General features: G+C 41.1%; 2 protein-coding genes across 5 annotated transcripts; both read right to left on the reverse strand.

Annotated features, from left to right (window-relative positions):
- Positions 1-640: 640 nt before the first annotated feature.
- On the reverse strand, positions 641-5,251 carry tusc2b (tumor suppressor 2, mitochondrial calcium regulator b). Its single transcript, XM_028969664.1, has 5 exons — positions 5,085-5,251; positions 4,518-4,738; positions 2,761-2,881; positions 1,044-2,618; positions 641-947 (listed from the first exon to the last, which is right to left on the reverse strand). The coding sequence occupies exons 2-4, from the start codon at positions 4,664-4,666 to the stop codon at positions 2,553-2,555; spliced, it is 336 nt and encodes a 111-aa protein (XP_028825497.1). The 5' UTR covers positions 4,667-4,738; positions 5,085-5,251; the 3' UTR covers positions 641-947; positions 1,044-2,552.
- Positions 5,252-8,207: 2,956 nt separating this feature from the next.
- Positions 8,208-13,347, reverse strand: rassf1 (Ras association domain family member 1). Of its 4 annotated transcripts, none has more exons than XM_028962317.1 (7): positions 13,211-13,347; positions 11,903-12,400; positions 10,957-11,081; positions 9,897-10,001; positions 9,151-9,442; positions 8,898-9,013; positions 8,208-8,816 (listed from the first exon to the last, which is right to left on the reverse strand). In XM_028962317.1, the coding sequence occupies exons 2-7, from the start codon at positions 12,198-12,200 to the stop codon at positions 8,667-8,669; spliced, it is 1,086 nt and encodes a 361-aa protein (XP_028818150.1). In that variant the 5' UTR covers positions 12,201-12,400; positions 13,211-13,347; the 3' UTR covers positions 8,208-8,666. The 4 variants fall into 4 exon arrangements, with proteins under 4 accessions (XP_028818150.1, XP_028818158.1, XP_028818143.1 ...); XM_028962325.1 differs by lacking the exon at positions 13,211-13,347 and adding an exon at positions 12,771-13,193 and having other exon boundaries at positions 9,151-9,286; XM_028962310.1 differs by lacking the exon at positions 13,211-13,347 and adding an exon at positions 12,843-13,191.
- Between the last annotated feature and the right edge of the window lie 656 nt (positions 13,348-14,003).

A 14,003-nucleotide genomic window follows, 5' to 3' on the forward strand; every position in this document is an offset into this window, starting at 1 on the left:
AGTAGGACTGGGAGCTTTGTGTGTGTGTGTTTGTGTGTGAGAGTGACAAGATTTACCAAGTTCATATGCCTGCCTTAAGAAAAGTCCTTGGCCAAAATGAATTCATTTATGATTTAGCAACTGTCACCAATGTTTTAACATATTTGTCTCTGATGTGTGTCGAGTTTTGCTGGCGTCAACAGAAAGCAGGAGGGTGAAATTCAATTCTCTGGGGTGGCTGCCAGAAGGCATTAGGACTGCTAGATTGAGAGCACCAGAGGTTTTCACGATTCTGTGCTTAAAGAGTGGTGGCCACATTGAAGAAGAAAAAAACAGCCCTACCGCTACCCTTCCTTACTTTTTTCTGACCTGTTCACATTTTTATTGTTCTTCTTGGCAGCTGAGAACACAAAGTATCTGGGAGAAAAGAGGCTGACTTGGCTTCCTAGACCCACCACGAACCTATTTTCTTTATGAATGTGTTTGTGTTTCAGAGGTCACTGATTCTAAGGGGCTTCATAACTCACAGCTAAGCAAGACACATCTGCTGCTTAAAACAGTTAAAACATGGTCATGGGGTCAAGATCACAACTTCATAATAATGGCTCCAATACAGATATTCATTTATTCACTTATTTTACATTTAGACATCCTGGTTCTGGCTCAGAGTTCAAAGTTAAGGTTTACCCTAAAGCTTTTGGCTTTGGGTCATGTTTGTACTTTGAGGAGGGAACGTGATCAACACCAGTAATGCACATTGTTCATATAATAAACGACTGGTCATGGAGCCCCACTTTATAGCTTGATGAAACCAAGGTCTTCAGGGTGACTGCCCGGTTTGTTTTCTTGATTGAGTGCCAGTGATAAAATACACTCTGCACACAGCGCCTGACCTCTGCCCTCTGAACTCTCCATCACCCCGCTCCCTGACTCAGTTCAGCTCAGGAAAGATGTGTTTTTCAACAACACTAAGGAGAAAGCAATAAAGAGGAGATGCTTTTGTCCTGGACAGTTTATATCCCTTAATCTCATGGGCTCAGCATTGCAGGCCTACATGTACTCACCTACAGACACAGAACAAAATTTCCGAGACAGAGGAAGGCTCCATTTCCGTCCTGACCTGAACATCAGTCACATCCCGTCAGCCTCCTCAGCACATCCGCACCAGAACTGGAGCAGGAAATGGCTCAACAAAGAACAGGAAAACCAAGTGACGGTTGTGAAAGGGACAACAGACACTTTAACATGTCAGAGGTGGCACAGCCGAATGCCATCACAAATGGCACAGCACAAAATGAAAACAAGATGGTATCTAATGAAGTGAAGTGTACAGATTTGAATAACTTTGGCACAGGACAAGAGTCACGGCATCTCTAAAACTCTGAAACTTGTGTGATGTTCCTGGTCTGCAGTGGTCAGGGCCTATCAAAATGGGTCCAAGGTAGGAAAATGGGTGAACCAAACAAAGACATCTTCAAAGATGTCTGTTTAGATTTATTTATCACTTAAGTTATCAATATGATGTTAAAGTAAATTATAACACTGGTCAGTTCTGCTTTCAAGTAAAAAGCACTCATACGATTGCTCCCCTCCTTCCATTGTTTCTGTGATAACTATCTGTACCCCACTTTCAACAGGTAGTTCATATTCAGTCTTGAATGGAACATGAGGATTATCTGCTTATTAGGTTAGACTGATAGATAATATACTACAGCTGCTGGCTCTAGAACTAATGTGAATTTGGTTCAAACCTCAAACACATAAAAGGACATGTATGTGAAAGATCAAATGTACTTTGGGTTATGTTTTTTTGTTTTTTTTTTAAATCAAATGCAGTTCATTTTTAATATCTGCTATAAATAAACAGCAAAAACACATTGCACAGGCAGCAAAATAACAATGGCATTCCCAACATGGACTCACAGTGTTTCTGTACATGAGTGGCTCTTACAGGTGTCAGTCAGTTATGGAGTCAGCATCTTATCACTTTAAACTCCTACTGATTGTCTCATAATGGACAGTAAATGTAGGTTAATGAGATTAAACATGCATAATAAAAGGGCTCCTCCTCATAAGTTGCATACTAATAGAATGCTAACGGTAATGAAGGTGCTCACTGGTAGCCCAAAGAAATGTCCCTTTCAGAACTCAAACTTCAAGGACAGGCCTGTTTTATGTTAAACCTCAGTTTAGCCAAAATGAAATCGTTTGCATTCCTTTCCATTTAGAATGGCAAGACAAAAGTACCATAAGGAGGAAAGATGCTATTCATTCCAGATCGAGCAATGGCATAGCCCAAGCACGTAGTAATACTCAGATCCTCCCACAATCCCATTGCAAAAAGCTACATAGTATTTCTGAGAGAGGTCATAGGGAAACAATGATTCTCCTAATCTTCACCAGTCACAGATCCTCGGTCTCCATAATCAGCATACATTTCAGAGTTTAGCATGTTGTGGGACTGTCAGGTCACTAGGGGGCGCCAGCGTGTCTCAGGGAGATGTGAATCCAGGGGGAGGAGGGGGGAGTTAGAGGAGTCTACATGGCAGATCGTCAGCGTGAGGGCTTCTTTGTCAAGCCTCACAGATAACAATTGGAAAATCTACATGGAGGCATGGGTGGTCCAGCTTGATTATTCCCTGTGAAAAGAAAGACAAGACCAGAAAGATCAGGGCGTGGCCTCTAGACTACAAGCATGAATGAATACTGGTGACAAAGGTCATGGTGATGATTCAGATATATGGGGGGGAAAGTACAAATAAACCATGTTTTAACATTAACCTGAGGTATGAGGTTCTTCTGAATTCGCTTCAACTTGGCCTTCTTGCGACCATTTTTTGTCACCACCGTTTCTTCATAGAATTCATGTGCCAAGTCTCCATCCTCATCAAAATACAGTGAGCTGTAAAAATGAGCCAGAGTCAGTGAACATACATTATACTTGAAATATGCCTGAATAAATACAATGGACATTCACATTGGATTGAGTCATTTTGAACCAGGGGTTAAAAAAAAAGGTTTGTGAAACCCACATGTCAACCTGTCACCCCCTTTATTGGGCTATTACAAAACACTAAAGGCTAATTAAGTTTGGAGTGGAGTGAAAGCTTTCCAACAGACAGAACTCCAGGAGCAGGGCTGAGGAACAATGCTATGGACGATAGGGCTGGAACCAGATACCTGCATTTGGGAAAAAAATATAGCAGGTGCTGAACTTTCAGCCAAAAAAAGACCTGGTTATGGTAGCTAGTTTTCTAGTTTACTGAAATGTGTGATGCAGAGTTGTTTTGAGTCTATGTGGATGAACACAGTGCTATTCATCTATATTTATATATATAGCATTGTCTTAAGAAACCCAAGGTTCAAAACACTGCAACTACTTTTTGTAGCATGTGAAAATGAGACTGTACCAGTTCTTGCCAAGCAATTAGTCTTAACATCCATTTTGTGATAATGATGAAAATATTACCAAGTCAATGCACGTGTTTCTCAAACTTTAACCAATATGATCAAACATCAGCATATGCACAGGTTGTGGTAGCATCGTATGGTGAATGGCAAACTCCAGATTTTCATTTGTACATTATGCTCCAATGAAATGTCCACTCCCCCCTCGCAAGTTAATTCCATGGTGACCACAGAGATGTAGGGTAGGTAGAGGCATTATTTCGGAATCCCTCCCCTTTGTCACACACTTTCCATAACCACTTAGTCCTAGGCATTTACATTTACATTTACGGCATTTGGCACACGCCCTTATCCAGAGCGACTTACAACGTGCTTTCAAGTTACCATCGATGAAGAGATCAATTCCGGTTCACTAGGACCCCAACAGGCAGGCAGGGTGTTGGAGCCAAACTTGGGCAACTGGACGAGTTTAGAAACTGTTTCACCAATACATACTTCTGTAATCAAACCCCATATAGCTCCAAAGAGGCAAAGCAAGAGAAAAACAGTGGCTCTGTATTCCAATAATAAGGGCTGTAGAAATCCAAAACGCTTCTTCTTACCATCTTGAGGATCAGTGCTACACACTTTACTTTACTTAGAAGACACTTTTATCCAAAGCGACTTCAAAGTGGAAGACACCAGCAATTCTCATTCGGTTTCTATATAGGAAATTCTTATTTCCTTTTCAGTTTTCCATGTTTTTTATTGGTAATTTCCCTTTCTATTATTCCTTGCTTTTCAGGTGTCTCCATCAGGATACTTGTCTTCACCATTTTTCAATTCACCAATTCAAGCTGATACTCAGATAACAGTTTTTTGTCTTTATTAGAAAGTGCGCAGATACACAGGGTGGGTCACCTAACCCAACATTTCTGCCCCATTACTGGAATGAAAATGACAAGACAAGTCACAGAAACAGCAGTGTATCTTGTGGCCAATTTAAGCAACCAGCTAATGACAGTGGGTACAATGAACATGTATGACCAGGAGACATACAATGCATGCACACATGACATCCAGAAGCGCACATGGAAAAGTAGCACATGGGGAACAGGGAGCCCTCACTCCCACCCTGTAGCTATATTTACCTCCGTCTGGTAAACACGAAGGGTGTTGCATTGCGGAAACTCCGACGTCTTGCCAGTGACTGCTCGGTTCCCTCTTTGGTCTGTTCATCTCCACTGCCTGAACCACCAAAAGGCCAATAACCTTTGGTTTTGGAGCTGCTGCCTCCCATTTTTCAACCTCAGGACATTATTTTCCTTGCTGGTGTCCTCTCGAAGCAGAATACAGCGTCTTCCAATCAGATCTGGGGGGAGGGGAGATGGTAGCACAAACGTAGTTGCATGCAGTTGCCCAGAAAACTATAATAACATCGAGTGGAGTGCATTAAGAAACGGATCGTCAATTTATGGGTGCAGGAGATGAGGAGCATCAAGTGTTGAGTCTATAGGTGCCTGAATATAATTCTTCAAACTCCAGTAAACCATTTTAATATTAGCATTAACTTGACGGACCTTTTAATAAGCACGCATTTGTACGTGTAAAGTGGAGATTGTCAGAGTCGGCGATAATGCTAATCTAATGCTAACCCAGCTAACAGTTGTCACGTTGTCGTGTATAAAGGCCGGGCTGGTGTCTTCGGTGTCACTTACCTACAGCAGATCTTTCACTGCAACCGGACAACGGGCGAACGCGTCGCCGACTAAATACTCTCCTCACACGTTTTACAGCACAAAACGTCCCAGAAACTGCAGCCTAGGCGGCTTCAAGCGTCACAGCGCGAGCGAAGGACATGGTTTCACACGTCACTTCCGGGACGTGTTCACCAGGCGGTCACCTACAAAACGACTCGTCATTTAAGCCATAATTCCTAATATTACTCTGAATTCCTTGTGATATGCTTACTAAATAAACAAATCATACACGAGCACAGAACACTACTTTGAAGTGGAAATGACATAAAGAGGCGTGTCCTACCCGTATCGGAAACGCCCACCCGTCCGAATGGGGCGTGTCTCACCGCCGCAGGTAGTTTAGAGGAAACGTAACAGCATGAGTTAAGCATTGAGAGATGACACTTTCAAATGTTAACATGCAAAGTAACGCAACATCAATAAACACCCAATACCTGCACATTTAACTTCAAATTAATTTCGCTTTCATTTGATCAATGGTAATTAGTGTGGACTAATGTAGTTGTATAATTTTAGCATTGATGGACTGAAAAAACATAAAATGTTTTTGTTGCATCGTACAATCAGATCATCTCTACACCTCGTATCCTAAATAAATATATTATGCAGATACCAGAAATTTGAAAGTGGATTGTTATGCGCCTCGCCAGTCTCAAGTCAAACATGTTTTCACTGTGCCTGCCTAATGCAGGTTGTTTATTACAGATGCACCCCACAATCCAGAGCTATGGGAGCAATTTTGCACTGCTTACGATATTCTGTTGAGGAATGCTGTATTCAGCAAGAACAAAAAAAAAGTCAAGCACAGTCACACACACAAACACAAATTATTAAAACTGCCACAGTCACTGCTGCAGAATCCAACAAAGTCATCAGTGGAGTACAACCCCTGAAGTTTGTGCCTCTTTTAGGCAGTTTAAAGAGATTTAAAGTTAGTAGATTTAGACACAAAAACATAATAGGGTCACAGACCTACAACCATACTGATTGGAATTGTACTTAAGTGTAGGACAACATGAATTTCTGTTTTTTCTTTTAGGTTGAGGTGCCAGCGACCTTTCAACTGAGCTAATGTACTGAAAAAATGAAACATTCAGCAGTCATTGACAAGAACATCCACCTAAATATTAATACACTGTACTGTAAAATCTGCATTCCCCAGGCATCTGAGGAAAAACACCTCAATCTGACAATATGTCATGTATACTTGCATAGTACAGTCGTTTGCTTAGGGGGAGATATTTAGTTTTTTTGCAAGCAGCTAGATCAACACTACAGAGCCCCTTAAGTATCATGAAATGGAAAGTTTCTTTAGCACAGTCTGTGGGCACAAGCTTGGGACAGTAATATTTCTAAAGTTCTATAAAAAAAAGCCCCCAATAACTCTTGGGTCACTGCTTGTTTTGTAGGAATTCAGACAAATGCTTTTTCATGAGAAGCCATCGATACACCCATTAATACACGAGGCAAAATATTTTAACTTGATCAACGTGCAATATATAGTTGTTCCTGGATGGAGTCTGAAGTCTGTGTAGTCCTTCTTTCAGCTGAGCCTGTTGTCTTTCAGTTTGCACAGAAAATGAATTCTGTGTCTATGTGCATCAGCAGCAATAATTTCATTTTGTGACTTCCCAAAATGAAAATAAATCTTGATTAGCTGAGTCCTCTCCATCATGAAGTGAGGTGAGTATTTAGAGATGTAAATAAATTTTGAGTATGTTATGGTAAATAACTATGGTAAATGTGCAGTTCACTTTATGGCTCCGTACACTAAGTCTGTAGATCAGTGAACCAGCACTGTCTTACTATTGTTAATTTAACAACAGGGAGAAACTCAGGGTTAAGTGTCTTGCTCAGGGACACTATGGTAGTAAGTGGGATTTGAACCTGGGTCTTCTGGTTCATAGTCGAGTGCTTTACCCACTAGGAAACTACAACTATTCATAGTCATAGTTTATCTGAACCCCTGTCCCTGGCAATCCCTTAATATGAATATTTTTGGTATGTGCAAGTGAAGTGATTGTCATTGTGATACACTGCAGCGCAGCACATGGTGACACAACGAAATGTGCTTTTAACCATTGGTGAGCAGTGGGCAGCCATGACAGACACCCGGGGAGCAGTGTGTGGGGAATGGAGCTTTGCTCAGTGGCATCTCTTTTCCTTTACGAGGTCTGAAAATTGGTTATAGGAGAGAGAATATTGCTGAGAATATTATTTTCCATCAGGTCTTGTAACTATGATAATAGTTAATAATGAGAGTAACAACAACCCTGCCTTTTTACTCTACAGTAGATCTGAGTAATGTGATTTTGAATCGAGCCCTAGTCTGTTTTCAACCTTGGTCTTGGTCTCACCTTACCATGTCCTGGTACCCTCCAGTCTAGGCAGTGTCTTGGTCTCGGTTTAGGCGGTCTTAATGCGACATAATGAAAACAATATACAACAAATTTGAGAAAGTCAATATATCAATTTATCAACAAACGTATACAGGTCATCTAAAGCACGCAGGGAAACAACAACAAATACAACAACATTTATTTTATTGGCCATAATCACATACAGTATGTCTCCTTGGGGTTGGACAGGCCCTACAGTTGACACTCCCACACTTGACCCTTCTGCACACAAGGAAAAACTCCACACACACAAAAAAAAACTCTAGGAGAGAGAAAAAATAAAGTTGGGAAGGAGTGATACAGAGAGGGACCCCCTTCCAGGGTAGAGTGAACCTGCAATTGGTGTCAGTTCAGGGTTTGTGATAGTTTGTCCAAGAAAAGAAAAAGTCCTAAAAAAGTAGAAAAGCCCAAAGTGTAGTATAGAGCATCTATCTTTGTTTGGAGGTACTGGGCTGTGCAATGTAACAAATTACATTTGTCCTTACTGTGAAGTGTGTATCATTATTTCACCCAGAACATCTTTAACAATGTTTTTATTAACTGAGTTTAAAATGGATGGAGCACAATAACCAATGGCTCTCATGTGTGATTCGTCAGCAGCGTCTCGTCGTCACTACCGCAAACATCAAAATCCATTTATTTTATTGTAAAATGTATTGATAAATAGACTTAAGGCATAATCATAAATTCTTGTCTTTATCTGCAGCCATCTCCACTTGTATTCTTATTCATGTGCAGCTAAAGAAAACATTAATAGATTCATTGAAGAAATGCAAATTTACAGACAGTGGTATCAAAAAGAGCAGTAAATACATGCACATGATAATATTAGCAACATACAGTACATAGTACAAGCAGCTAAATACCAATTTCCAGACTTCACAGTTGTTCCTGGTGGGTAATAATACCCGGTATCCATCAAATACTTTCTGAAAGCCTCTACATCATAGATCACAGATCAACATCTGAACGGACATGAATGTATGACAGTCTGATCACTACAGTGAAATCACTTACGAAGCCCTGCTAAGCCTATTCCCTTTTTCTGCTTCTCTATGGACTTCCATCACTGAGATTGGAAGTCTTGATTTGATCTTATGATGCAGTCAGTGTCCCTCACTGGACGGGTACATCTGCACCCTCATCCTGGTGTGGTGGTGCTTGATAATGCCTCCTTCATCTTGGCTCGGGCTAAAGCATATCGCTTCACAATCTGCCGGACGTGCTCGTCTTCCTCGCGCTGAAGGATCTGCAAGAAGTTCCGCAGCTCGGGGAGGGAGAACGCATGCCACTGCATAAAAACATGAAGATCATGTCATTGCAGGGCCAGGTGTGCTGCAGAAGTACTGTACCGCTGCACTGTAAGACTTACATTGACCTCTCCTGTTTCATTTTCCCTCAGCAGCAGACCAAGGGCCTTCTCACTGGGCCCAGCACAAAGGCGCAGGTGAAGCGGGCGCTCCTCATCAGCCAACCTGCGCACATGCACTGAGCAGAACAGAAAGAAGGAGAGAGAAAATCCCTGTTACTGATGCCAGACCGTAATGGGTGTGTTAAATGTGCAAAAGGATTTACTAGCGCACAGCCATTTTATAAACCGCACTGATTTCTTTAAATATTCTTACCCTGGCCTTTGCGCTCACTGCGCTCAAAGAGTGCAAACTTGGCGGGGTTGTCCACCATAGTGAACTTGTTGAGCAAGGCCTCAATGACGTCACACGCTCGCGTGTGGCAGCTGATGTGCAGGTGCTTGGCTGTGTCCTTGGGCAAGTAGAAGGACGTGTGAGTCTTTATACCGTTCCCCTCCTGCCAGGACCCATCGTGGGACGAAATGCTATGACGAGGGGCGGGCAGAGACACAGGCCGGGCCAGTTTGAAATGGACCTTAATGAAGCCCGTATATGAGCCATCTCGGTTCTAAACATAAAGGACAACTTTTAATCATTTGGAAATTGCACTTTAAACATAAATGCACTTTGCAACTGAGCAGCACTTTAATTTGTCTCTTGTCATCATTAGCTTGAATCTATAAGTGGTTTTGGATTAAGTTGTATAGATTGCTTTGTGCATGAGTATGTTGCTGTATATTTTCTGTCCCATCTTCCAACATGTTCTTATATTGTTGTCGTGAGTTGACAACAGTTGAGTTTTGAGAATACTTGATTTCTGCTTTCTTTTTATATATTTAGCTGACTCAATTTTCTTTAGCTCCTAGAACCTTTACATACTAGACAAAAAAACATAAAGATACATACAAATCATGCTCAAATCATTCTTGACTGATAATTAAAAAACATTTTAATTGATTTTTGTCATCATATTTAAAAGCAATGGGGAAAAAAGCAGCCTGTGTTATGTGTAGTTCTCTTACAAAGACCATGTAGTGGTTGTTGTCGATCTGTGCGTTGTACTCCTTCACTTTTTGCTGAATTTCATTGATGGTCAGCTCCTGTTTCTCCCACTCAATTTGTTCATCCTGACAGAGAAGAAAAGTCATCATTCTCATGCGAATTTGCTGGGTCGAGGAAAAAGGAAATATCTCAAGGTATACATTTTAGTAATTTTATTCCATTAAAGATATCTACTTTTGTCTAGTCACAATGTAGTTAGAGATATCTGAAATTCACATTATGGATATTCAGGTAGTTTTACATTCAAGTCAATGAGACATTCTGATTGTGGTAATGTATTTGTCGACATCTTATTTCACACTTTTTGCATTGCAGGTATCTTAAACTTTGGTACACTAAATCCCCAAAACAGCGCAATAAAACTGGTGACATGATTTCGGATATCTGAAATCGAAATGTGACTAGCCAAATGTAATTGTAGATATCTTATCTATCATTCTTACTAGTCAAAATTCCATTGCAGATAGTATGAATTGTAATTTTGACTAGTCAAAATCTGATACACGGATAATTGAGTAAATACTGTTAAATCTGCTTGCTCAGTAATGTATATGCAGAATCCCAAAATTCTCCCACATATTGATAGCATCTCCCTGATGACCGCAAATTGAATGAGATATCCCAGAAAGCAAGCTTACAAGAGAATGCACTCAAGACAGTAGCATGTGCATTGCGCACTTAAGGGGGAGCACGAACACAATGTAAAGAGACAGAGAGAGAGAGAGAGAGAGAGAGAGAGAGAGAGTGTATGTGCGTGTTGCCTGTTCATGCAGCCCATGCTAGAAAAAGAGCCTCTTGACTAGTTTACTTAGCAAAATAAGCCAGATCAGATCAGATACTTTGAGCTGATTTAGACCGACACGTGAGTTTTTTTTGGCTAAACACCTCTCCGTGTGCAGTTGGCAGAGGATGAAAGAGAAACAAAAACAGAACTTCTTCCCCCACTGTCTGTGGTACGAAGTGGAGGAGGTACTGAAGTCAGTGTGAGCACATGGCTCGTGGAAAACTATCTGTCTTTACCACATTTGTGTCTGTCTCGATGATGTCCTCAGAGATGTCCATCTGCTCGGTGAGGACTTTACTCCTGGAGCTGCAGTCCAGCTGAATGAAAGCTTGGCAGCGGTAATGACAAGTGTACTTGCAGTCTAGAACAGAAATTGACAGAGTTGGGAAACTGATGCTACAGAGACACTTAGTGGTCCAATTACTACGAAAGTGAAATCACTGCAAGAGAAACAATATGTAGTTGAAATGGATATTTTCACTAGCATGTAGGATGCCCATGACGTGATGAATGTTTAAGCCTACTGATATTTGATTTCAATGAATTTCTGTGTAATATTTAATTATATATAGTAACTTTCCTAAAATAATCGCTTTGGACTTTTTATGGTGCTGGCCATGTGGTAAAATCACCTGCACCCGCAGTTGATCAGTGATTTCTAAATAATTGGGGAAAAAAGCAAAAAACATAAAAATGATTATAGTTTGTCAAATTTTAAAATATTGTTGATAGTTAGATACATTTAAATGTAAATATCAGAGACAGAGATTTCATGACTTTATTTTACAGAAATGGAGGTGCACAATAGTAAGCCTACCCACAAAGCACGCTTAGGAGAGGGTATGGAACCGAAACTTAAATTCCTTGTTTTTGTGAAAATAAAACAATAAGAATTTTACTGTTTTTTTGCTTTTTTTCCCCAATTATTCAGGACCCCTTTGGTAGGGCCAAACTGCTCATTAAGAGTGATGGGTTAAATGCAGAGAACACATTTTGATGTGTGAACCGAGTGCTGTGCTGTGTATCAAAATGACAAAAACAGTCACTTTCACTTTCATACACGACCCTGTCCACATTGTCTGTCCACACATCCACATGTAAAAGGAACACAACGAAATAAGTTTGAAATGCACATGTTGTAATGACTATAGGTAAATATAGTGGGGTAAACTGGGTACTCACTAGTGCATCGCAGGCTCTGCCTGTACAGGCCCCAGATAAATTCTCCACACAGATCACACCAGGTCAGCTGAGTGTAACCACAGGGCTGAAAGTTATGACCCTCTCCTGGTGTCCATGCCGGCTCCTCCACCGTCACACTGTCCCCCAGCATCCACAGCACCCGGCTGGGATCTGGGCGTCCTGAAGCCCTGGCGGTCTGCGGACTCTGGGGTAGTAATGGTGGAGTGGGGAGCGGGGCAAGCTCGATCCCATCATTCAGAGTCATGTCTTTCAGCTCAATCAGCTCACACTTTGCCATTATTGCTCCTTTCTGAATGTCACATCTTCTGTCTCTTCATTGAGAATAAAAATCCACACAGCAGGAAATGCTTACAGGACATTTGTATGTTTACTCTCCACTTCAAGTATTTCATTTATCCTGCTTAACCTTATCGCCATATCTCAAAACGGTCTCTTTTACTAAGAGGTCTTTTATGTAGTATGGCAGCGTGCAGTAATCTGAAACAAAAACAAAAATATATTCAGATTAGTCTGGATTATAGCCAATGAATTGATAGCACAGAATTTGGGATTGCTCCGAACCGGCAGACATATATAGCCTACAGCTGAGATTACACAAAACACAAATTCAGCCTCAGTACACACTGACACTTACACACACACACAGACACACACACTCTAACATATACATACAAGAAGGGTCATCAAATATAGCCAAGTGGGAACCAAGAAGAAACTTGAAGAATAAGAACAAACATCAACTGGATGTCTACGTATAGCATATAAAAATAAACTAAATTTAAATAAATTAAAACTGTCTTTATTTTGTGCACGTTATGACTGCAATGGGTACAAGGATGGCACAAACCTTAACCATCAATAAGGTCAACCGCAGGTCAGCTCGGAAACACAATCCATCCATGTAGATCTGACTTCTTACCTCCTTTTACGCTTCCATAAAAAAGATTTCAATTAACACCACAATAATCCCGTGCCTCCCTTCTACAGCATCTTGGTAGGAGAGAGTGTGCGTATGGTGCTCTGTTTCCTTCCCAGCAGGCAAAGCGCGTGCACGAGCGGCGACAGATTAGCAGTAATCCCTCTCCAGCACGCGCCTGGCCTACTTCGACGCTGGCCTACGGCTGCTTATTATTTACACGCTCTTTACATTTCACTGGCACAATGTCGAATTGACCTTTCTCACAACTTTTCTTTCATGACACGTTCTGAAATCCTATGAACAGTATGATGTCATCAGTATCATTACAATGTAGATCTTAAAAGAAAATGAGAAAACGAGTACCACACCCCTCACGCGCTTGTCTTCAGGATGCGCCATGGCGAATATCTCCGCTCCCAAGAGCCAGCAGCACGTTATCAGCAAGGAAAAAGCAGTGAGTCTGGAAGTGCAGCTCCGATAAGGGCTGCTCTGTGCCACATCGAATGCCTCCAGTCACAAGGAAGAGAGGAATTCCTGCTGATGCATAACATTTTTTTTAATTGCCACTGAATGTCAGATTTTGCACGCTCACTGGATTCCCCAATTAATCCACATCCTTTAGTTCATATTCTGCTTCCACGCCACTTCCAATCTAGCATGGCACCAAATCAACAAAGGCATCATTCACTGTAGTTTCTGCTGGCATCAGCCACGACATTAGAACTGTCAGGTCCCCAAGAGGGTTGCAGTAACTTTGACAAATACGTGTTTCACATTTACATTTTACATTTATAGCATTTGGCAGATCAATTTACATGAGTGGATTGAGAAATTTATGTTTTGTAAAAAAAAAAATATATACAGACTCATCAGTGTTCTGACTCAAATCTTTTTTTCCACTGTAGACTTTAATTTTAATTGCAGGATTATTCACACACGAGATGAACACAGAAAAACAGGGTGTAAAGTGAATTTTTACATTTTATTGTGAAATCTATGTTGCTGTTTAAAAGCTGCAGTTCACAGAAAGAAACATTTCCATCGACTTTTTTATTACGCTTTTCTAGGTCTCTAGAGGACGCCACAGTGTGACGTGAGGTAAAGGCTTGTGATTGGCTGCGCCGTTGCGGTGTAGGCGGGGCTTCAGTCGGTCCACGTCAG

This window comes from Denticeps clupeoides, chromosome 2 (genome assembly GCF_900700375.1).
Source record: "Denticeps clupeoides chromosome 2, fDenClu1.1, whole genome shotgun sequence".
NCBI lineage: Eukaryota > Metazoa > Chordata > Actinopteri > Clupeiformes > Denticipitidae > Denticeps > Denticeps clupeoides.

Coding starts and splice junctions, on each gene's coding strand:
- tusc2b (XM_028969664.1), bottom strand. CDS start 4,666: ATGGGAGGCAGCAGCTCCAAAACCAAAGGTTATTGGCCTTTTGGTGGT. Junction 2,882..4,517: donor TTCGTGTTTACCAGACGGAG/GTAAATATAGCT, acceptor TCATTTTTACAG/CTCACTGTATTTTGATGAGG. Junction 2,619..2,760: donor AGAAGAACCTCATACCTCAG/GTTAATGTTAAA, acceptor TTCTTTTCACAG/GGAATAATCAAGCTGGACCA.
- rassf1 (XM_028962317.1), bottom strand. CDS start 12,200: ATGGCAAAGTGTGAGCTGATTGAGCTGAAAGACATGACTCTGAATGAT. Junction 11,082..11,902: donor GCAGAGCCTGCGATGCACTA/GTGAGTACCCAG, acceptor TTTCTGTTCTAG/ACTGCAAGTACACTTGTCAT. Junction 9,014..9,150: donor CAGTGAGCGCAAAGGCCAGG/GTAAGAATATTT, acceptor TGTTCTGCTCAG/TGCATGTGCGCAGGTTGGCT.